The sequence below is a fragment of the Polypterus senegalus genome, chromosome 17 (genome assembly GCF_016835505.1).
Source record: "Polypterus senegalus isolate Bchr_013 chromosome 17, ASM1683550v1, whole genome shotgun sequence".
Taxonomy (NCBI): Eukaryota; Metazoa; Chordata; class Cladistia; order Polypteriformes; family Polypteridae; genus Polypterus; species Polypterus senegalus.
In genome coordinates, this window is record NC_053170.1 from 15,830,349 (window position 1) to 15,855,705 (window position 25,357).

Consider the following 25,357-nt stretch of genomic DNA (forward strand, 5'->3'; position numbering starts at 1 on the left):
ACTTCTCTCCTCCAACTTATTTTAAATTAATATGTTCCAGAAGTACTTGTTTGGAAATCAACTAAAGAGCACTTTACTGATCTAGAATTGCAACTATGAGCACCTCCAACACCCTACTCAGCTGGAGTCTTTTGGGCCTTTCTGCTGACAGACACCTCTAGAATGTTCCTTGCAGGCCCTGTTACTATTACTACTATGAATGCCCAGTTAAGGATTCTCGGTAGTCTCTATTGGTTGTAGATCCCACTGGTAGGTTTCTGCTAAGCTCTCCCAGCAGCCTCTGCCCCTCCTCATCTACTGACCTATTTAGCAGCTTCTGACAAATACTCTTCTAATTCCTATTAGACGACACTAGAAAAGCTCCCACAAGTCTTTGCTGCTTTGGGGTTATACCAGACTGGGATTTATTAATCCTTCAGATAATCACAGTGCAAGGATCTCATGAGGGATCAATTAATGAAGTCCGGGTAAACCATTCTATTAAAGCTCATTGGGAATCCCCAATGACCCTTTCATCCCTTAATGCTCCTGCGCGCCAAATGTGTGATTTTTGGAGCCACTACAGTTTTTCATTGACTCTGCTGATGAGGTCCAGTAATCTCATTGCCCTGGAACCCTAAAGATGAGCTCACTTGGATCTTGGATGTCCTTTTTCTTCTAAGATCCCATCTGGTTATCTGTGGCACCTCTAGAGGACCAAGCAGAGTACTTCTGGTAGTACCTACCAATCAGGGATTCCAACTGTGATCTAACTCCAGGACCACACTGGATGATTCTCAGCGAACTCTGCGACTCTTCTAGTACTCCAATTTAGGGCATAGACAATCAATCCATTATATGACACAGGCAACCTCCTTGGGGTTCCATTTATGAAAGAGTGTGATCTGGAAGCCTAATACTACTGAATATGCCCTGAGGACACCAAGGGGAACCATTTTGGTAACTCAAGGGGCAAACACTCTGGGACACTGAGGGGACCTCCCCATCAGCCTAGTGCTCCATAAAGACTTCAACCAGGACTGTCTCAGGGTACACTGAAGCCCTCAGGGCAGTCCCTATTGATCTGTTAAGACACTAATTTAGGACCCTATTGGTGAGTTTCTATCAGCTGTAGCAACTCTGGATGACACTTTTGGGCCTTTTGTAATGTCTGCAGTTGCTTCAAGAAGGGAAGTCCTCCCAGAAAACCTGTTAGGACCTCACACTAAACATCATTGTGTAGCCCTTGCTGCACAATAGCAGATCCCACTGACGCTAAAGAGTAATCCCACAAAACTGACCAAACTCCAGGCACTGCTGATGCTTGTGAGCAGAAATTAGGCAACAATCTGGACTACCACAGTGTATGTTGAGCAACTCCTGGCCTCCATGGTAGCGTCTCTTGGCTGCCTCCATCCTGGCTGGTGGGTTCTCCAGCGAATACACCTGAGAGAAGCTGAATTCTGTCTCCCCATCCCACCAGCCATGGCTTTGTGCGAAGCTCCGAAGCTCAGGGTGTTCAGTGGTAATCTCTGTCCCGATTGTCAGCTGGTTCGAGATGTTCTTCACACCATCTTCTCAGAAACAAAAATCAAAAAAACAAACAGACCAGAACAGAATTTTACATTAATATTAACCTCCATGATACCTGAGAAATGAGAGAAAACACAAAGTTTACAAGAAAGGACTCTTCTATCCAGGTGAAGCATACCATTAATTTTCTGTGCAGCCCACAAATGTCCAGCAGTCTCTAGTACCCAGGCCTCCCGACGGTCCACTAGCAGAAAAGTGTTGTGATAGCTGAATGGGGTCATCACTTCCCGGCAATTGCCCCCTTGACCATAGCATTGCAAGAGGTTGACAATAACATCCAAAGCCTCCTTGGCAGAGCTTCCACGCTCCAGAGCCAGCCTGGAAAGCACATAAAAATGGAGAGCATCGAGCATCAGTGGAATACACTTCTGTAAAGTCTGTCAGACTATGTAAGAACTGAAAGAGAAGTGGCCATCTAAGTATTTGATCATGAAAATACAGACCAGCATGGAGGCCCCCATTTTCCAACTGTTGACCAAAAAAAGGGACCAAAGTTAGCGGGACAATAGAAGATCTTCTGCTTAGAGATAAAATCACCCACAAATATAAGAAATGACACCTGAATCCATGTTGACCTCATTATCAGCAACAGTGATAACAAAGTGCTGAGTCCAAAAGGACAAACAGTAACCTGGATTGGGAGGAAGAGCTTTGTAGACTCAGATTCAAAAGGATTGTTGATATTAAAGCCAGGAGTCATTTAGGGGAAGGCAAATCAACCGAGCCACCAAAAGCAAAACATTCATCCATCATCCAACCCGCTATATCCTAACCACAGGGTTACGGGGGTCTGCTGGAGCCAATCCCAGCCAACACAGGGTGCAAGGCAGGAAACAAACCCCGGGCAGGGTGCCAGACCACTGCAGGGCACACACACACACACTCACTCACCAAGCACACACTAGGGACAATTTAGGATCGCCAATTGACCTAACCTGCATGTCTTTGGACTGTGGGAGGAAACCCACGCAGACACGGGGAGAACATGCAAGCTCCACACAGGGAGGACCTGGGAAGTGAACACAGGTCTCCTAACTGCGAGGCAGCAGCGCTACCCACTGCGCCACCGTGCTGCCCCAAAAGTAAAACATGATGCAAAATTCGCAGTCGAAAAAGAGAGTCATAAAAGTCAAGAAGAGAGAGTCAAAGTGTGAAATACAAAGGGCTCCAGGAGAGTTTGGGTCACCCTAAAAGCTTGAAACTTTCCCAATGGATCGCCACCTTGCCGTAGTTTGGGAGCTTGAGTGCCTCAATGACCTAAAGAGCCATGCTGGTGGAAGTTATGTGCTCCTGGAAGGACCACCCAAGCCAGACAGGTCTAAGGGTAGAGACCAGACAAAGGGCGATCTGCCAGTCGTTCAGTTTATAGGGGTTAAGCTTTGGCGCAACAAGCCAGACTTGTAAAAAAAAAAAAACAATTATGTTATGGAAACAGCAACAAAGAGTTCCTTTACACCCATGTGGAGCACTTCCTGAGTTCTCTGCAGGGGCTCATATACCTGTAATTGGCCAAGGATAGACATGGGTGCCAGTGGGCATGATGGGTATACCTGACCTAAAAGCTTGAAAATTAAAATTCTAGGTGGTCCCTGGAAAAAAATTAAAAATATTATATATATATATATATATATATATATATATATATATATATATATATATATATATATATATATAAGCCAACATCTGTCTACTTTTCACGCGAGCACTACAGAGTGGTCCAGATCTAATTATGCAGACCCAGATCATCTGGATGACTTTGATTTATGTGGGGACGATTCCAGTTCAGCGCAAAAACGATTCTTCATGTTGTCAGTTCGCTCACTTTTCGATGGTCTGGGATTTTTCGGGTGATTTTCTAAGTAATAAACTTAATAAGTTATAGTGTAATGAAAATTGTATAGTTATATCTGGACCACCCTATACTTAACGGATTTAGAGTGGGTTTTTTTCTATATTTTGCTTGAACATTCTGTTTGATTTTGCAACTTCTCTCATTGCGCTAAGTATCATAGTTCGTTTTTGGTACCGATTTATTCACGGAAATCTGACAGAGAGGCTGCAGGCCGAGGGGAGGGGAAAGTGGGCGGGGCCCTAGTGATTGGCAGAGATATCACAGCCACATGCTTTTCTCCCCACGCGGAGAACGCTCTCCCATCAGAGCTGAACACAATCAGATACAGTGCCAACGTTTGATGCTGGAGCGTACCTACCTAATGTTTGCCCAGAATTCTATATTTTTTTTTATTTAAAATTTTGTACGTTAAGTTTGCCCTGTTTCACTACTATGTTGGGAGAGCTGTGGGAGACAGCTAGTATATATATATATATATATATATATATATATATATATATATATATATATATATATATATATATATATATAGTGGCAGACAGCCGGGGGGCCTTGCCCAGTCAGGGCACCCTTCTGATGGAAGGACCGGGGGAGAGGACATGTCCATATGAATACCTCCCCCTGGAACACGAGATGGCAACCTCAAGGTTGGAGCTTGGAAGGTCAACCCTGCTGGGGCCCGCGGCCACCAACAGGGGGTGCCTGGAGAGTCCCGGAGCCCTGGACTGCAGCATTTCCGCTACACCCAGAAGTGCTGCCAGAAGAGGATCCGTGTATACCATAAAGGAGGCCACCTCACTCCATTCAAAGCCACAGTCGGGAGGTGGAGGACAAAGCTCTGGTGGAATGGAGGCAGCAGAGAAGAGAAAGAGAGAGAGAAAGAGAAAGAGAGGAGGAAAGAGAGAAGGGACTGAGCATTATTTGTTGTTGATCTGTGCACAGTGTACTGAAAAGACAAGAAAAAGAATAAACTATGCGGTGGCTTTACACTTGTGCCTCCATGCCTGTCGTACCCAGGTTTGGGGAGTGGTACAGCCCCCATTATTTGCACAATATATATATATATATATATATATATATACATACAGTGATCCCTCTCTATATCACGCTTTGACTTTCGCGGCTTCACTCTATCACGATTTTTTTCTCATACACGCTTACGTCACTACGCACACGCTTTCTGAGAACTTTTATCTAAGCCCCACGATGGCTCCTAAACGTGCTGCTTTTCTAAGCCTTCTGACAATAAAACTGAGCCGGAGGAAGATGCTTACTATCCAGGAGAAGGTGAAACTCTTGGATATGATTAAAGATGGCAATACCCTACAAAACCCGCCTCACGCATATGAAAAGACAGCGCCAGCAACTGCCTATCAAGATGTTCTTTAGCCGCGCACCCAGACATCCACTGCCTACTCCTAGTACTCCTTCAGCGGAAGAAGACAACAACGCACCTGCTGAAGATACTGCACCACCTCTAGAGACTCTCCTACTGAGGTTGTGCCTTTATAGGTTAGTGGTTGTGTGCAATTAAATGTACAGTACAATAATCTACTATATAAAAGCGTTCGGGATTGTCCTTCCGTCCCGTGAGTGCAAAGCGTAGCGGTATTCCGCTTATTACAGACTTACTACTTGCGGCTTGAGGTACGAAGCGACGAGATGTGAGCAGAGTTCTGGTGCTCTCATCGTTCCCTTGCTTTTGTGCGCGATGCGCTGGTAAAATAGACAAAATTATGTCTCTGGAAATAATTAATGTTGATGGAGTACAAATGCCTCACCGCGTAGTAAATATCAGGGGAGATGGTGCTTGCTTATTCTCATCTATAGCTTATTTAGTGCATGAAACTCCGTCTTTAGCGGTACAGATTCGGGCTGACATTGTACGACTTTGGACAGGCACTTGAGGGGATAAAAAAAACTTAGGTTTTCGGGAGATGTTATGAATGGGCACTTTGATGTTCTCATTCCCTACACTTACATGCCTGATGTACACATGGAGCGCACAAAAATTGAGGATAAAAGTCGGTCGCCTTAAAAGGTGGGTGAGCCTAGTAATAATATGATATTTGTAACGTCTAATATGTCTTATTTTCTCTTATTTTGTCTAATATATTGGGTAATATGAGTGTAATGGTGACTAAAGGGTGTTATTTCATGTCTAGAGGGCTCTAATAATGTTAAAAAACGTATTTAGAAGGTCGTAAACAGGTTTTCTAGACTCTAACTGCGAAAATATTCGATTTATAAATAAAGAATCCTACTTCGCAAAAATTCATTTATCACTGTAGAGTCTGGAACGGATTAACCGTGATAAACGAGGGTTCACTATATATATATATATATATATATATATATATATATATTGTGTGTAAACTGCCATCTTCAGGTCTTTCTATAGATATTCTATGGGGTTTAAGGCTGGGCTTTGGCTTGGCCACTCAGTGTTGTCTTGGCTGTATGTTTCAGATCAATGTCATGCTGAAAAGAGAACCGTCGCCCCAGTCTGAGGTGGTCTACACTCTGGGGCAGCTTTTCTTCAAGAACCTCTCTGTGTTTGGCTGCATTCTCCCTTCCCTCAGTTCTGACCACTAATCCTGTTCCTGCCACTGAGAAGCACCCCCACTGGATGATGCCGCCACCGCCATGCTTCACCGTAGGGATGGTAGTAGGCAGGTGATGAGCAGTGTGTGGTCTTCGCCTGACATAGTATTTGGAGCTCATATGACCAGGATTTGTTTTCCTGTGTTTTGCACATTAATATAAATATAAAAAATTCTGTTTGATTAGGTTGGGATTGAGGGATCCTGTGGAGTTCTGATCACGCCGATCTACAAATAATTGTGATGTGTGAAAGGAGAAAGAAACAATTTACTTCTGGTACCAAGACATTTTAAAAATGAGGTTTTTTGGTACTTTTTCAGAACCAGTATACCACGCAACACTCATGTGAACACAGCATTAAATATGGTTGCACTGATGATGTCATGCAACATGGCTTCCGTGAACACACCCCTAGCAACCTGCTGCTGCATCTTAGCCACAGTCATTCAAAATGGCAAAGATGTGTTGTAGCAACATTTTAAAACAAAATGGTAAATGATTCAAAAACAAAGCCTTCTGGGGAAAACAATGTTATTTTTAGAATCTGTGCTGGTCAAAACATAAAACTAAAAACAGTAGTTCACAAATAAAAAATTATAAACCCTTGGAAAAATGTATATCATAAGTTTAATAATAACCACAAATGCACAACAGCAAGTCAGTGGATTACCTGACCAGATCCATGCCAAGCAGGGCTTCCTCATCCATCACAGGCACTTTTGTCCAGACAGCTTCATTCCCAATACAGACGCCATGTTCGTTGGCTCCCATCTCGGCCCCCCAAAGCCAGGAAGGTCGACTCAGGATCACTGCATGTGTTGTCTCAGCCTGCTCAATTTCAATGTAGGTGCACTAGAAGGACAAAGTTAGAGACTGGCTGTCACTTAAGTGCCATGTGTGCCAGGAGACAATCTCTCTATTGTGATGCCAGGTCAGATTCGCCAGTGTCTACTAGGAAGTCTAAATCGGCTTATAAGCCAGTCATCATTATGAGACACAAAATCATTGTGATGCCTGAAAACATACTTTAGACTGTCATTAGTGACATCCTCCAAAAGAGCTGGCACTGCCATTGCTAGTCATGTCATACAACACACAGCAAACCCTTTTTATATATATATATATATATAGACCCGGCACAGACTGATGCAGAGGCACGTACAAAATGAACACAAAGGCTTTATTAATTCTTCAGCTGTGGGACACGTCTTCCCCGTGCCACACAGACCAACACAGTCCCAAAAGCACAATTACACAACAAAACACTCTCTTCTCCTTTACCACCACTCCTCCTCAAGCTTAGTCCTCCTCCACCCGACTCTGGCTCTTTGAGTGGTGGTGGCTGGCCCTTTTTATAACCCACGGCTTGATCACCTGGTCCTGATTGCACCTCCGGGTGGGGCTGAAGAATTGTCCAGCCAGACTGCTAATTCCATGCAGCTCCCCCTAGCGGCCATCCGAGCCCCCAACCAGGCTGTGGAGGACTCCATTTCCCATGGAGCCATGCGACAGGCTGGGGGATCACCGTCCCTTAGGGAGGCTGCCACCAAGCGTCCCGGGGGAGGTACTGAGCTGCGCATGGTTGCTCCCCTGGAACAGATGCAGCAAGGGTGTCCCTGCCGGGCATTGGACCCGGCTGTACACCACTATATATATATACCTGTATATATATATATAATACAGTACAGGCCAAAAGTTTGGACACATCTCCTCATTCAATGTGTTTTCTTTATTTTCATGACCATTTACAGCACTCCATCACTCTCCTTCTTGGTCAAATAGCCCTTACACAGCCTGGAGGTGTGTTTGGGGTCATTGTCCTGTTGAAAAATAAATGATCGTCCAACTAACCTGACTTCTGCACAACACAACTGCTGGTCCCAACCCCATTGATAAAGCAAGAAATTCCACTAAATAACCCTGATAAGGCACACCTGTGAAGTGAAAACCATTTCAGGTGACTACCTGTTGAAGCTCATCGAGAGAATGCCAAGAGTGTGCAAAGCAGTAATCAGAGCAAAGGGTGGCTACTTTGAAGAAACTAGAATATAAAACATGTTTTCAGTTATTTCACCTTTTTTGATGCCTTCAGTGAGAATCTACCAATGTAAATGGTCATGAAAATAAAGAAAACACATTGAATGAGGAGGTGTGTCCAAACTTTTGGCCTGTACTGTAAATACTTCTAAAAATCACGCTTATATTAAATTAAAAAGTGTACTAAAAAGGAAAAAATAAGTCTTTTTGCTAAGATTTTAAGAAGTGTTTTCTGAATGTCGATTGATGAAAAGCACCCACACTTTTATGAGTGAGTACGACAGACTTAGTTTTTACTTTTTAGTACACTTTTTCACTTTTTAACTTAATATAATATATATATATATATATATATATATATATATATATATTATTTTCAACTTTTTAGTCTTAGGTTTTAGTATAATTTTGTAAATTACTAGCGCCATCTATTGGTGAAATCTTAAACTATTCTTCAAATGAAAATTTCATTTCTCAATTAACATGGATGAATTGATCAATTAGTGAAACTGATTATTGATTCATGTATTGTCATCGGAAGTGAGTAAGTGTGCAAAATGTCAAGTCATTTGGACAACAGGAAGTGGGTTAAATATCGATTACAAGATTTGCACCAGACAACTAACAGGTGATGTTATAAGAAGCGTGGTAAAAATAAAATAGGCAGAATACACACTAAGGCAATTACCACTAAACATATGCATTGGCCGTTATTACCAACACTGAAAACAACTGTATTGAGAGAACATGTTAGTTACCAGCGATAGTTAGTTCAAGAACAATGCAATGTGACCGACGCGCTACTGAAGTATGCAATGAAATCCAGTGTTGTGCATAAACTCAACTTCTGAAGAGCGCCTTCATTGAACAAGTTAATCTTCCTAAGGACGGTGAACTTAACGTAACGTATTTGCAAGTGAAGAACTCGAAACGATGAAACGTTTTGCCTTACTCAATGTTGGGGTGGAGCCGAATCTGAATACGGTATTCGGATCAGCACAAATTGTGGATTTTTACAAATACTTATTTTCGTACAAATTTTTTGCCATTTATTTGTATTCGGAAAAAATGATGTCAAATCAAATAGGCACTGTCTGTGACTGCCTGCTTGTGCTTAAGCTGCACCCCCGCCGACGCGAGCACACGGTGAAGCTCCGCTTTCACTTTTAGGAAAACGTTGGACTTCACCAGGCCACTTTATATTTTTCCCTGTCAAACATGCAATATATTACACAAACAGGTTAGTTCGCTGGTTCCACAGTCACACGGTTGGAAATAGAGCGGTAATTTATAGGCATACTTGCTTCTATTTGATTTCTTTTTGACACGGAGGATATTAGCATATATGGTTATATGTGTTTGTTGCTGGGTAAAACTCAACAAAGTGTGTTTAAATAAAAAAACTCTTTATAATTATTGTATCTGATTCAAAAACACTGTAAAGCCTAATATAAGGCATCCAAAATTGAAAAAAGTAAACTCATGGGTCATTTATTCTCACTCCTTAAAAAATACAAAATGAACTGAACATGAACGAGTTCAAAACTGAACTGGTAAACAATGAACGTGAATTTATTCATTTTAATCTGTGTGAACTGTGAACTTGCACAACACTGGTGAAACCAGATTTTCCATTCACTTCATTCTCTTGCCGTAACTTGCCAAGTTCATGTTTTATAAATCCTGACTTTTGCCTAAGAAATGGCTTACTCACATTTCCGAGTGTAAACAAGATTTACATGAGACCCTTGGATGGTCACTTCAGGATTCCTCCCTCAGACACTCACCTCGACTGTCGACCCCGGCTCATAAGAGGCAGCTGGAAAATAAACAACCTCCTGAACTTCATCCTCCGGCCGATCCGAATTCTTCCCAAAAATAACGTAGTCGCCTGCCGATCCTGGCGGGAGGGCCACAAAGCAATCACAGGAAGAGGGTTCAATATCAGTGCTCATCCTAGAAAGAGAGAGAAGAGGGAAAAGAAAAGGGGCTCAGCACTATACTGGAGGGCTTGTAATGAAGATGAAATTGAAGTTGTTTTCAGTTTATTAAATATGACTAGAAACATTTAACTTGTGTGTTGTTATTTAGGATTATTTAGTGTCATGGACAGCACCCCTGGGCTGGCATTACCTGACTGGAAGGCCAGGAGAAAGAAAAGGTACCAGACTTCCTCTCTTTACCATGAGATTCACCAGAAGGACAACATCATGGAACAGTCGGGGAGGACTCCATACCATAGATGGCAGCATCCCTGGGTTTCAGTACCCAAATGATCACCTGCAGGGCGTGCTGGGAATTGTGGTGCCATGGAGCAGCCCTGTTGGGTACTCTGGGTGCCACCAGGAGGAGCCACATGGGTTTATGCTCCCTTACAGGAAGTTCTGCTTGACCCAGAAGTACTTCCAAGAGGATATGCCCTAGCACTGGAAGTATTTCCAGGTCACTGATAAAGGAAATCACTCTGCGAGTTGGAGTCGACTGGTAGAAGGACAAAGTTCGCCTGGGAGGTGTAGAGGAGAAGAGAGAAAGTAGAAAAGAAAAAGTGTTGTGTTTGCTACTATGAAAAAAAAGAAACATTTAGTCAAGGTAATAATAATTCCTTACATTTATATAGCACTTTTCTCACTACTCAAAGTGCTTTACAAAGGAAGTGTGGAGCCACCTCAAACACCTCTAATGTGTAGCATCCACCTGGATGATGCGATGGCTGCTGGGGGCATTGATATCCACATTAAGACTGCAGGGTAAGCGCCCCCTGCTGGCCTCACCCACAACTCTTCCAGCAGCAACCCAAGCTTTTTCCTAGTTGGTCTCCCATCCAAGTACTGGCCGGGCCTGAGCATGCAGAGCTTCAGGTGGATGAGCTCTTCAGAAGCGCCTGTGGCATCATGAGCACATACACCATTGCAGGTCAATGGTACTCCACCCAAAACTGGACAGGCACTGACTTCCATAACTATGAATTGGTTTAAGCTGCTTTAGTAATAAATGAATGGCATTATTTTATTATTTTTTATACACTGTATAATTAGGAAAGTAGATGGCATCTTACAGCGCATACATCATTCGTTTCAATAAAAATGCAACAAGGCGCTTATAGTTTACAAAGCCTTAAATAATCTCGCTCCATCTTATATTTCGGAATGTCTTACATCTTACACTCCAAATCGTAACCTTAGATCTTCAAATGAGTGTCTGCTTAGAATTCCAAGATCTAAACTTAAAAGAAGTGGTGAGGCAGGTGAACTTCTGCTGTTCTGCACTTAAAATCTGGAATAGCTGACCGATAGAAATTCACCAGGCTAATACACTTTAAAAACTGCTAACAACACATTACTTTAACATGGCTTTCTCATCGCTTCATCTTAGTTTAATCCTGATGCTCACTATATTCAATTAATTATCATTATTATTCACGGTACTCATATTCAAAATCCGTGCTAACCCCTACTTTCTCTTCAGGGGTTCTGAGGTCACGAGACCACCCAGCCCCCTCTAGGCATTTTACTTAACATAAATAATCAGTCCTCATTGTATTTAGGGTTCTCATGGAAGGACTTGATGATGATGGTCATGTGGACCTCTCGACTTTAATCCATCAATGTATGGACAGCACGGTGCTTTGATTAGGTAGTGGTGGCGCAGGTCGCCACAGCAGAAAACCGGAAAAAGAACAGAGGGGAGAGTAGGGGTCAGTACGGATTTTGGAGCCACCATGAACAGTAATGATAATTAATTAAATATACAAAGCATCAGGATTAAATTAAAATGAAGTTATGGGAAAGCCATGTTAAAGTAATGTGTTTTCAGCAGTTTTTTAAAACCTGGTGAATTCCTCTTGGCAGGCTAATCCAGATTTTAGGTGCATAACAGCAAAAGGCCGCCTCACCACTTCTTTTAAGTTTAGCTCTTGGAATTCTAAGCAGACCCTCATTTGAAGATCTAAGGTTACGACTTTGAATGTAAGGTGTCAGACATTCCGAAATATAAGATGGAGTGAGATTATTTAAGGGTTTATAAACCATAAGCAGTATTTTAAAGTAACCAGTGTAGTGACATCAAAACTGGAGAAATGTGTTCGGATTTTCTTTTCCTAGTTAGGATTCTAGCAGCTGCATTCTGCACTCGTTGCAATTGATTTATGTCTTTTTTTGGGTAGTCCTGAGAGGAGTGCGTTACAGTAATCTAGTCTACAGAAAACAAAAGCGTGGATTAATTTCTCAGCATCTTTCAATGATATAAGAGGTCAAACTTTAGCTATGTTTCTTAAGTGAAAAAATGCTGTCCTAGTGATCTGATGAATATGTGATTTAAAATTCAGATTACAGTCAACAATTACCCCTAAGCTTTTTACCTCCGTCTTGACTTTTAATCCTAATGTATCCAGTTTATTTCTAATAGCCTCATTGTATCCATTATTGCTAATCACTAAGATTTCAATTTTCTCTTTATTTAACTTGAGAAAGTTACTATTCATCCATTCTGAGATACCAGTCAGAATCAATTGAATCGGGGTCATCAGGTGCTATTGATAAGTACAGCTGTGTGTCATCAGCATAGCTGTGGTAGCTCACGTTGTGCCTGAGATAATCTGACCTAACGGAAACATATAGATTGAGAACAACAGCGGACCCAGGATAGAGCCTTGTGGAACACCATATAGGATATCATGTGTCTTTGAAGTATAATTATCACAACTAACAAAGAATAGAATATATATATATATATATATATATATATATATATATATATATATAAAAAATACCAGCAGCGGAGAAGTAAAAAGAAAAGGAAACATTTTAATAATAGCGTAACATGATTGACAACGTAATTGTTTTGTCATTGTCATGAGTGTTGCTGGCATATATATATATATATATACACATACAGTATTATATATATATACACATACAGTATGTGTACATATATACACACACATATATCATATATACTATGGGGTGCCAAACAGGCAAATACATTGATTTTCTGAATATATAAAGTCGGCATCAGAATATATAAAGTCAAAACTTTAATATATAAAGTCATTCCCGAATATATAAAGTCAAAAATTGAATATATAAAGTCACTGTCGGAATATATAAAGTCAAAACTTGAATACATAAAGTCAGCGCTGGAATATATAAAGTCAAAATTTGAATATATAAAGTCATCGCTGGAATATATAAAGTGAAAGCTTGAATATATAAAGTCACTGTCGGAATAAATAAAGTCAAAACTTGAATATATAAAGTCAGCATCGGTATATATAAAGTCATTCCTGATTATATAAAGTCAACATCGGAGTATATAAACTCATTCCTGAATATATAAAGTCAAAGTCAAAATATATTGATTGAAACGACGCTGAACTGAAGTAAGTTAACAAAAACGTATTCAGAAAAATAAATTAAAAAAACAGTGTTCAGTTAATGTTTTGAAAATGATGCATGTGCCCTGCCCAGGATTGGTTCCTGCCTTGCGCCCAGTTTTGGCCTGGATTGGCTCCAGCAGATCCCCGTGACCCTGTGGTCGGATTCAACGGGTTGGAATATGGATGGATATTCCAGCGCTGACTTTGTATATTCCGACGCTGAATTTATATATTGAAGCTGACTTTTATATATTTAAGATTTGACTCTTTATATATTGTAGCGCTTACTTTATATATTCTGAAATATTCCAACGCCGTCTTTACATACTCAGGTTTTGACTTTATATATTCTGACAGTTACTTTATATAATCAAGTTTTGACTTTATATATTCGGGAATGACTTTATATATACAAGTTTTGACTTTATATAGTGTGGTCGATAGGGGGCGCTCTCGCTTCCTTGAACCCCTGTCCACAACTCCAGACAACAGTTGACTTTATTTTGTTGCCACAGTGCACAAAGCACACTCTCCACCACTATACTCATAAATTAACAAATCACAATTAATAAACAATCCTCCACCTCCCAGACGCGTTGCCACCCTTCCACCCAGCTCAGCTCGCCGTCTGGGAGCTCTCACAGTCCTTTTATATCTCCTTACCCGGAAGTGTTCCCAATCCCCAGTCCATGCGATTCTCAATCACTTCCGGTTCAGGTAAAAGCTCTTCTCTTCAACCCAGAAGCCCGTCGCTCTTCCTATGACAAACTTCCGGGTCATAGAGCACAAAGAAGTCCTCAGTCCTCCCTGCAGCTCCCTCTTGTGGCCCACATGGCATCCAGCAGGGCTGTGCATAAAAACCACATTGTCCATGATGCCCTGCTGGTCTTCTGGGAACCTCCATGCTGCAAGGAGGGCTCCACCTGGCGGATGGTGCTATTGGCCGGGATAAATGGCCGGCCATCCACCACAATAGTTAAATGTAGTCATCATTGCATAACTTTTTCTTTACCATAGAAATTTAAAGAGTAAATTCAACTTCCATTCCTACCAAAGATATTTCTGGCGACTAAATAGAATCTACTTATATCCAAATTCGAGCTATTGAGCTGTCGCCTGCCTGCCTGAATAAGTCACCTTCGCTTCGCTCTTACTTTTTTACCGTTCATTTAATCATGGCTAGTGGCGGAAAAATTTATAAAATGGAAGGAGGATTACACTGAGTATGGCTTTACCAAAACAATTATAAAGATTCAATTGGTGATCTGTTTTTCTGTGTTGACCTCATATTTTTTCATACTTCTCAAACCAAGGTGGCGCGAGGGTAAAATGAATCGTGACATGCTGATCAATGTAATCGGTGTACCAGGAAATCATGCATTGACAGAAGTTGACCTTTGCTTGGAATTGAAAGTGTGATTAAATGCATTTTTTTTTAATGTGTTATGGAGCACATGAATCGAAGCTTCTCAGCTGTGCTTGTGCTAAGAAAAGGAAACATTTTAAAATAACGTAACACGATTGTCAATGTAACCTTTTGTAAGTAGTGCCTGGAGGATTCAGTGTGGAGAAACGTAGAGACAGCATGTGTATTAACTTGTGGATTTTTCTGTGAGTATTTGGTGGCAGCGTAACAAAGTCGCTTCCGTAAGACTGCGTTAGCTGCGGAGCTCAGCTCAGAGCGAAATGAGGTGAATGGGAGGGGGGATGATGACGTGACTCCCCCACCCGCCTTAACTGTTAATCCCCCACAAACACAGTCTCTCGGAATTTGCATAAGCACAGCCCTTTATCTGCAATTTTAACTTAGTTACAAAGTGATCAAAACTCTCGTTTATATCCTGCGTCCGCTCATTAAACTTGTATCCCGCATTACCCGTGGGCATGACAAACGCCATCGGCAGCCTGTCTATGAACTTAATTTAAACTTTAGGTTTACACCGTGCTTTTTTTCCGAAGTAGCAGCACTTTCGCTGCCTTCTCAATTATATAATGCATGTTTTCTTCAGCGCTTTTTGGAGCTCTTCCTGGTTTTCTACGTACTGCGTTGACAGTCTGTTCACGTGATTACGTGGGAGGCGTGATGATGTCACACGAAACTCAGCCCCCCACGGCTTTCGAGCTCAACTCCACTACAGTATATGGAGAAAAATACCTTCCAGTTATGACCATTACGCGTAGAATTTCGAAATGAAACCTGCCCATCTTTTGCAAGGAAGCTGTGAGGAATGAGCCTGCCAAATTTCAGCCTTCTACCTACACGGGAACTTGGTGAATTAGTGATGAGTGAGTGAGTGAGAGAGAGAGAGAGAGAGAGAGTGAGTGAGTAAGTGAGTGAGAGAGAGAGTGAGTGAGTCAGTCAGTCAGTGAGGGCTTTGCCGAGGACTTTGCCTTTTATTAGTATAGATATATATATATATATATATATATATATATATATATATATATATCAGTAACGGCGCACTGCGATAATGTGCAGTGAATACACTTGACTTGAGCATTCCTAGTTTTCATCCTCTTTCTCTGTACGTTTAGCATTCATTTGCTCAGAGGTTGATGCGCTTGCTGCTTCCTGAGCAGCTCTTCTTTTCTCCACCCTAGTGGCCCACTTCTCTTCTTTTGTTGGCATCTTTTCACGTTCAAACTGATTAAGTCAGTGTTTGTGCTGCAATTACTTAGTACGTTTTCTTTTATTTTTCACTTAAGGTGGCACTTAAATCTTCAATCTGCTTCAAGAATGATTTGAGATATGAAGAGGTAGGGGAAGTGATGGCGAAGGTGGTAGGGATGAAAATGACGCTCATACACATGCGCCACACAGCCGCTCTGCTGGCCGCTGCCAAGAGTTAATTCTACAATAAAATAAAATAAAAATAAAAAGAGGAATAACCTTGGAGGTCAATCATCACTCCAAAAGTGCACAGTAGACGTCACGTAGTATATGTGTACTAAATTTCAGGTCAATAGTTCAAACAGTTTGCGAGCGACAGGTGATTTAAAATCCTGGACAGACAAATGAACAGCCACGGTAGCATATTATATAAGAAGATAGATTTATACGTATGGAATTTAATTCTGTTATTGTTTTTTTTTTTATATGTTTATGAATTGGCAAGATTTAAGAAATGAAATTAATAGTCGAAGCCAAAACGAGACACGAGAATCGTGGTCAAAAAATTTAAAGCAGAAGTCAGAACCAGGACACAGCAGGACTGTGAAACTTTTTCAATTTGAAAACGAGATAAGACACCGATTTCACGGATGAACATTCATCTTGTCGTGTCGTACCCGAAGGTCCTAACAATGGGAGTCAAACACGGAGGCAACCATGAAAAATACCAAATGGCGGATGAAATGGTCCACAAAATCTGATAGCTCTTTAAGTGATTGGATTTTTGAGAAATCAATGTCAAATTCATATTCAGGACCCCCAGAACCCCCCAAAATGAGAGTTTGATCTCAGAAATCTGTATAACAGAAAGCAGAACCTAACAGTTTTGTGTGGTGAACTGAAATTAAAAAGTTAACTTTTATTGCTTTCATTTTTATTATTTATTTTAGAGATAAATATTTGTTCCTTGTCATTACGGATTACAGAGTATAACATGATCGGCAAAAATGGCACATTTATCCACTTAAGATTCAATCTACAACACAATAAAGTGTGCAGGAAGAGAATGGGAGGCCAGGATGGAGTGGTAGTGGCGACTTTATATTTGTATCGATTTGCTAAGCAAAATCTTTGGGATTCCTGCATTTCCAGTTCCTAATCTCCATTTCTGTTTTTTTTTTTCCCAGCAGCATTTCCAAGATGCTGTTCTTCTAAAGCTGACACATCAAGGCAGACTACACTGCACTCAGCTGGGCACCTGCCAGGCCCTCGGTTACTTTACACAAAAACAATTCATGCCTTCTGCGGTGGGCTGGCGCCCTGCCTGGGGTTTGTTTCCTGCCTTGTGCCCTGTGTTGGTTGGGATTGGCTCCAGCAGACCCACATGACCCTGTGTTAGGATATAGTGGGTTGGAAAATGACTGACTGAATTCTTACCTTCAAATCAGAGCTCAATGGTAGACACTCTGAAACGTCACTGGAGCACAATGGGACCACCTGCCTTGTCTGATGCCATCAGCCATCACCTGTAATCTCAGCTTTTGGCGTCAAACGCACTCAACCCCGCATTCCAGCAGTAACACAGGTGTAGGATTTCTATATCCATTTTCAGTTTCGGATTCTCTCTGTTACGGCCTACCAAAGGCCTAGGGGTACATAAACAGGCCGCACACAACTTGATGGAACCCTTTCAGTCTGGTTTTAGAGCACAGCACAGCTGTGAAACTGCTCTGCTACGGGTAACCAATGATTTGCTTATGGCAGCAGACTCTGGACAAACTAGCATATTAATTCTTAGACCTCAGTGCAGCATTTGACACTCAGGTCAGACATGACATTCTACTGTCCAGACTGGACAACATGCTGGGTATCTCTGGCACTGCCCTCCAGTGGTTCAAGTCTTATCTGACTGATAGGCAAGAGTTTGTTAGTCTTGGCAAGAGCAGATCCAGCTCGGCGCCAGTCACACAAGGAGTTCCTCAGGGCTCTGTCCTCGACCCTCTTCTCTTCTGTATTTATATGCTTCCCCTTGGCCATATTATTCGTAGCTATGGACTGGGCTATCATTTTTATGCAGATGATACTCAACTCTATTTCAATGTTAAAAGTGGAACTTCATCAGAGCTTTCTCAGCTCACAACCTGCCTCAATGAAATTAATACCTGGATGGAGCAGAACTCTTTAAAATTAACTCTTTAAATTTAACAAAACTCACCTCCTACAAATTGGGACTAAAATGCAACTTAATAAAATGAGCTCCTTCCCAATCCATCTTGGAGGCGATCTCATCAGACCTGCCTCTACTGCAAAGAATCTTGGAGTCATTTTTGATTCCTCCCTCTCTTATTCCGCCCACATAAATCACATTAAGAAACGTTCTTACTTTCACCTCCATAACATATCCTGTGTTCCCTCCTTCCTCTCCTTTTCTAGTGCTGAGAAACTTGTCCACACTTTTATCACATCCCGCATCGATTATTGTAATTCCCTACTGGCAGGAGCCCCTTCTAATCTTATATCACAGCTCCAGCTTATTCAAAACTCAGCTGCAAGAGTCCTTACATGAACCAGCAGCAGCGAGCACATCACACCCATCCTGCTCCACCTTCACTGACTCCCTGTGTTTTACAGAATCAAATATAAAATCCTACTAATAACCTACAAAGCCTTAAACAACCTCGCCAAACTACATCAATGACCTTCTCCATCACTATGTGCCTGTCCCCACTAAGGTCCTCTGATTCTGGTAATCTTGTTGTGCCCCACACTAATCTACACTCCATGGGTGACAGCAGGGCCTTCAGCTGTAGAGCGAAATTAATCAGGTCAGCTGACTCCATGAATTCTTTTAAAAAAACAACTCAAAACGCATCTGTTCAGGAAGGCTTTTAGCTCTACCGGACTTTATTACCCTTCTCTAAGTTTACCTCTCTGTCAAGATGCTCATGTAACCGTTATGTGTGTGTGCTGGACCATCAATTATGTTGTCTGTTAGGCTTTCTCTGAATTTACTGTCTTGATCCATCCATCCATTTTCCAACCCGCTGAATCCGAACACAGGGTCACGGGGGTCTGCTGGAGCCAATCCCACCCAACACAGGGCACAAGGCAGGAACCAATCCCAGGCAGGGTGCCAACCCACCGCAGGACACACACAAACACACACAGACCAAGCACACACCAGGGCCAATTTAGAATCGCCAATCCACCTAACCTGCATGTCTTTGGACTGTAGGAGGAAACCCGGAGGAAACCCACGCAGACACGGGGAGAACATGCAAACTCCATGCAGGGAGGACCCGGGAAGCGAACCCAGGTCTCCAAACTGCGAGGGAACAGCACTACCACTGCACCACCGTGCATCTTCTTTATTTATTTATTTGGTTTGTACAATGCTATATACTGTATACCCTGCCATTCTTTCTTAAATTCTGTAAATGACTTGAGCAAGGGAAAGGCCCTATATAAATAAAATGTATTATTATTATTATTCCTTCAGCATCTGCAATAAGATGCTGCAGATGTTCTACCAGACGGTTGTGGCGAGTGCCCTCTTCTACGCGGTGGTGTGCTGGGGTGGCAGCATAAAGATGAAAGACGCCTCACGCCTGGACAAACTTGTTAAGAAGGCAGGCTCTATTGTAGGAGTAAAGTTGGACAGTTTAACATCTGTGGCAGAGAGACGGGCATTAAGCAAACTCCTGTCAATCATGAAGAATCCACTGCATCCACTGAACAGTGTCATCTCCAGACAGAGGAGTAGCTTCAGTGACAAACTGCTGTCACCGTCCTGCTCCACTGACAGACTGAGGAGACCCCACACTATGCGACTCTTCAATTCCACCCGGGGGAGTAAATGCTAACATTACTCAAAGTTATTGTCTGCTTTTTTATTTTTATTTTTTCATTTTATTACTATTTAATTTAATATTGTTTTTTTTTGTATCAGTATACTGCTGCTGGATTATGTGAATTTCCCCTTGGGATTAATAAAGTATCTGTCTGTCTATCTATCTAATTGAGAGAGGGTGTTTTGTTATGGGAAAATGGTTCCGGGGATATGAACATAAGTAGGCAAAGAATCAGAGAGAAGAGGTCCAATACTTCTATTTTATTTACTTAATCAACTATAATAATCAAACACATATAATGCAATATAATGCAGACATACAAAAGCAAAACAATACTTACAAACATATGAAAAGGCACAGAGCCATCATCCCAGACCAGTAGACTGAGGGGGCCCGCTTGTCAGTCTTGTCAGAGGACCAACTCATTATTTGCCCTTCCAATTTACGGGCGGTGCGCTGTCCCCACGGTTGAGCCTCCAAAGAAACTGAGGGCGGAACCTTCCCTTATATACTAATTGAGCGTCCTTGCCCAAAGCGGCTTACGTGTAAGCAGTGTATACAGAAGTGATTAGTTTCAGCACACACACCTTTCCACGGGACGCGGTGTTGTTTTGCACTTGGTCCTGATGATGACGACACCTGGTACCAAAAGGCACACAAAAATAAGAATTGCGTAGTGAAGCCCCTTGAAGTGAAAAACAAGTCAGCATGCCCCTTTATCCTGACGGAGACGGCGTCTGGTACCAAAAGGCACACAAAAATAGTGAAGCCCCTCGAAGTGAAAAACAAGTGAAAAACAAGTCAGCATAACCCTCTGGCCATATTCCCAGTACTTTTCCTTCTTGAAGCTGGTTTTTGCGCTGAGCGACCAACGCCCATCTGCTCTCTTGATCCCCCTCTCTTTAGAAAAATCCTTCCATTACAGAGGGGGAGACAAAACACAGAAAAAGAAAATAACAGACTCCATTTATGGTCAAAAAGAAAACCTCACAAGCTATTGTAATCAGAATATCAGTTTAATATGTCACTGTGCTCTGTGCAAATATTTTAAATCTGCTTTTCCTTTCTATTCACATGTACAGCTAACACAAAGCCAGATTTAGCACATTAGGAGTTCACCACATAAGAACTGCAAGGTAAGCTTTATAAGACAAAACATGTTAAGGACAACTGCAAAATGGGCATTGTACAATTTCTATGTGTCAGAGTCAGCATGACATTGGATCTTCTTTTCCCTGTTTGGAATGGCATGATTTACCTAAGTGGGGGCCTGCACATGAAGAAAGAGTATAAAGCCTTGGAACATTGGCCGACACACCTTTGAAGCCGATGGACGGATGGGAAATATCGTCATCCGATCTGGAAAATCCTTCCAGCGCAGTGACGAAAATGGCAGACTCTATACATCGAAGGTCTTGTCATGGCTTCGTCGTCTGTCCCCGTAAACCGTCATTAAAGAAAGCTAAGTTATTGCTCCTATGGGGTTTCTTATCGCCATATCACTAAGGGAGGGGTATCACCTTTTTATATTATATCCATATCGTTTCAGGTTATGTAACACGCCACAATTACAAAAGAACTTATTCCAACAAGGGAGCTAGCACCCCCTGCTGGATACAGCTATGAAGACAGTTAGACACAAAACAGAAGCAAGGCAGGGGGACAACACTAACTTAGCTGTCTAGCTAAACAAAGTTTTACGCGGCGTCACACATGTGCCCCTGGGAGGCAGCTAGAGGGCTCAAATGACTGTCATTCCACGGCAGACCAGGAGGTGGCGCAGTGTGCTAATCCTTTCTCTCAATCCACTGCAGACCAATACCCCGCTGACATCACTTCCATAGGAGCCTCTACTGTACTTCCAGGAAGGTTACATCATTTTTGACAAGAGTGACCCACTGAGCAAACTGACTCTAATTCATGGCTAGAAGCTGAGCCTTACTTTTGTTATCTGAAGCTGGAAGACAAGAGCAATGACGCCTAAGAAGCGTTCCTCTTTTGATTGAACATTGTGTTAATTAAACGAGATGACCTGATTGGTACCCAGCATTTTCTTTGGTAAGCCTGTCATTCCTGAACTTGGCCACAGGGGACAAAACAGAAATCTTTAATGCAAAGTAGGTGACCTAAGAGGATACAACAGGTCAAGAAAACCTGATCTTAACCTGTGCGTGTGGAAAGAGTTCTTTAAAAGCCAGCAATCTATTGGTAGTTCTCAAACCTGCTACCATCATGGCTCTTCGGTGGAACCTGTTGTTGGAAGCTTCTTTCTTGAAGGAATGCTTCTTTCATTGTGATAACGCAATATATAACTGCCCGTGAGTGAATATTGCTTCTTTTTCTCTAATAAATAAACTGACTTTTTTGAATGTTTGTACCTGTGATTTGTTAATTGTCAAAGCAAAAGCTATTCTAACGGGAAACTGTAAATGTTTTAATACGGATGGCATATCAAGATCTCCTTTGGTGTCTAATGTTATTCTCGGAATATGTACTACATCACCTTTCTTGTTGCCTGTTAAAATTTTACATGTTAGAATGGTTCAACCGATTTTTAATATAACTAAACTTGTCCTAGCATTGTCCATCACTCATACATAAATTACGGAATAACATTACGATGCATCCTTCTTTCTACAGTAATTCGGCCGGTGGAAGACCAGACGGTGTTAACGCTTGTAGATATTCTACAGATTATTTTAAATTGATGTTTTCATCTTCTGCTCAATCACCACCAACTGTTTCAGCAGAGTCTATTGATACGCATTTAACCAATTTGCCGTGTAACCGATCGACAATGTTCACGTTAATTCGTTTGACTTCATTGTTTCTCACTGCCTATTTAGATGTAAGGGTGATTCTAAACTGGATCGTCGTAAGTGTGTGTGTGTGTGTTCATAAGTAAGCCCTTTAATGGACTGGTGTCTGTCCAGGTTAAGTGCCGGAATTCACCTGATGACCGCGGTCTTGTTTGAAAATATTTGTAAGTATGGCGTGACTTGAAAGAATCTCATGGCAAAAGTCTCCGTCTCGCGGGACTTCCTTCCAAAAAGTCACGTCTCGTTGCAGGATTAGTCTCGTCCCAAGATTTTTTTTTTTTTTTAAATATTAATTTTATTGTAATCATTCCATACAAATCAATCGATTTTTACGAAAAGTAGGATTGAGAACAAGTCAACCCCCACCCCTGAGAGAGAGAGCATGGCCAACAGGGTAAAACTTAAGGCTTATAAACACACCTAAACTGATGAGTTTGATAAGCCAATAGAGATGAATGGAGAAGAAAAAAGAAATGCAGAAATAATTGCTTCCTCTGTGCTTTAAGAGCTTATTCTAAAATATTATTGATTAGATCCTGCCATGTTTTGTGTATTTGACTTTTTCCAATTTTAAATCGTATAAAACATCGGTTTCCCACTGACTTAAAAGAGGAGAGTTAGGATTCTTCCAGTTTAGCAAAATAAGTCTGCGTGCCAAAAGTGTAATGAATGCAATCACAGTTTGTTTGTCCTTCTCCACTTTAAACCCATCTGGAAGAACCCCAAACACAGCTGTTAATGGGTTAGGAGGGATTGTGAGATATAATAATAGTGATAGTATAATAGTGAGATAGGCCTGGGGAATGTCTCAACAGCATTGGGTGCAAGAAGAGAACCAACCTGGACGGGATGCCAGTCCTTTAGAATTCACAGTTGTGCTTGCAGGGCCAATTATAAGTCACAAATTAATCCAATATGCACATCTTTGGATGGACAATCAGCCCAAGGTTCTTCTAGATCACCTAATTGTTTTTTTTTCCCCACTCTTGAACATCCTGGTTCTTTAATGGCACTTTATGGTTCTTTACTGGGTCTTGTGCCATTGGAAGGGAATTTTGCATATGAAGTTGGTTCTTTGCGCTCCAAAAAAATCCTAATATGTTGAAAAACAAACAAATATATTTAATATATGGTACAATACCAAGCAGGGCACAAACAGATGTAGAAAACCTGAGCTCAGCCTGTGTTATTGTGTACAGCGAAAGTCATTTTAGAATCAGGACCCACTGGGATTTCTCACATCTGTTACCATCTATTCTGCTTATTTGCAGTGAAGAGATTGTTACCTAAATGAATAAGGGTTATTTCTGCAACCTTCATATGGATGGATCTTTTGGGAACTAAAAAACGGTTCCCCTGTGGCACTGCTCTGAAGAACCCCTGAGGAACCTTTATTTTTACGAATGAAGGAAGTGCCCTGGTGGATAAGCAGGTTCAATGATTAACTCAGGACGAAGCAGCCAGTCAGCAGCGGAACTTGAACCCACAGTTCTGGGAAAACACAAACGAACACCTTCACGAATAAATACGTTCTTTATATTCTATAAGTGTCTGAATGCATGCGATGAAAAGGATTCTTTTTTCACAGAGTCACAGTGAAGCCACTGGCACCGCGCATAAATAGATTTAGGATAAAGAGACAGGGGGTTATTCAGGCTAAAACTATTTACAGCAGTAATGCTTAAGGTAATAATTTCTTCACAATTAACCGCAAAAATGCACATAAATAACATTTCGTAGAAAACTCATGTTTTTATTGCCGTTAATTTTTAGGTGGGGTGGATGTCGGACGTGCGCGGACACGTACACGGCTGACGCTCCTTACTACCATAATTATAAAGCACCTTAAAGCAATGCCAGCGTGCTGTCCGCAATCGGGGCGTCATCACGGACAAACACCTGCGAGCGCTGCTACCAAAGTAGCGAGAAGAAGGACGGCGCAGGTCGCTTACCTTTGCGCCCGAACCGCTGCAAAAGGCTGGCGACGTCAATGACAAGCTGGAGCTTCCGCCGAGAATCTGCGGGCATCAAAAAACGACAGGCGAATGCCAGCAGCGCCTCCCGCCGGCAGCTCTCGGTAAAGCAAAGAGACCGGAGGTCTGACGGTCGGCGTCAGGAGGTGGCTAAGCAGATAATCGGCAATCAGCTATCTCATGTCCGCAAAAAATTATAATAAATATATAATAAAATAGATCAAATAAAATAAACACACACATACATACATATATAGATCGAGAGAGAGAGGGAGATTCAGAACGTACTCAGACCTCTTCACTTTTTTCACATGTTGTTATTTTTGCAGCCTTTTGAAAACATCATCAAGTAATGCTCAACACTGAAACTGAAAACAAGATTTTAATTTTCCCCCTCCAACTTTATTAAAATGAAGTTAAAAAAAGAAATTTCACATTCACACATGTGTTCAGACCATTTACTCAGTATTACGTTTGAAGCCCCTTTGGCCAGCCTGAAGTCTCCTTGGATTTGACGTGACAATCTTCACAAACCTGGATTTGGGGATTTTCTACCATCCTTTCTGCAGATCCTCTCACACTCTGTCAGGCTGGATGGAGACCCTCTGTGGACAGCTATTTTCAGGTTTCTTTAGGAGATCTTTGATTGGGTCCAAGTCTGGGG

General features: G+C 41.7%; 1 protein-coding gene across 5 annotated transcripts in view; it reads right to left on the bottom strand.

The window, feature by feature from the left end:
- scrn2 (secernin 2) overlaps positions 1-24,776 on the bottom strand; it is a 30,107-nt gene extending 5,331 nt beyond the window's left edge. For 2 of the 5 annotated variants that reach the window (XR_005631193.1, XM_039740829.1), the window contains exons 1-5: positions 10,199-10,332; positions 9,853-10,021; positions 6,699-6,880; positions 1,691-1,890; positions 1,338-1,553 (exon numbers count right to left, since the gene is read on the bottom strand). Coding sequence is in view for 4 of the 5 variants with exons in the window: in XM_039740829.1 (XP_039596763.1) it covers positions 1,338-1,553; positions 1,691-1,890; positions 6,699-6,880; positions 9,853-10,021; positions 10,199-10,317 (886 nt within the window). In the remaining variant the exon portion in view is untranslated. Of the gene's footprint in view, positions 1-1,337; positions 1,554-1,690; positions 1,891-6,698; positions 6,881-9,852; positions 10,022-10,198; positions 10,333-20,241; positions 20,283-23,560; positions 23,755-24,672 lie in introns of those variants that run through there. The other 3 variants (XM_039740831.1, XM_039740832.1, XM_039740830.1) reach the window with 3 other exon arrangements.
- Positions 24,777-25,357: the final 581 nt, after the last annotated feature.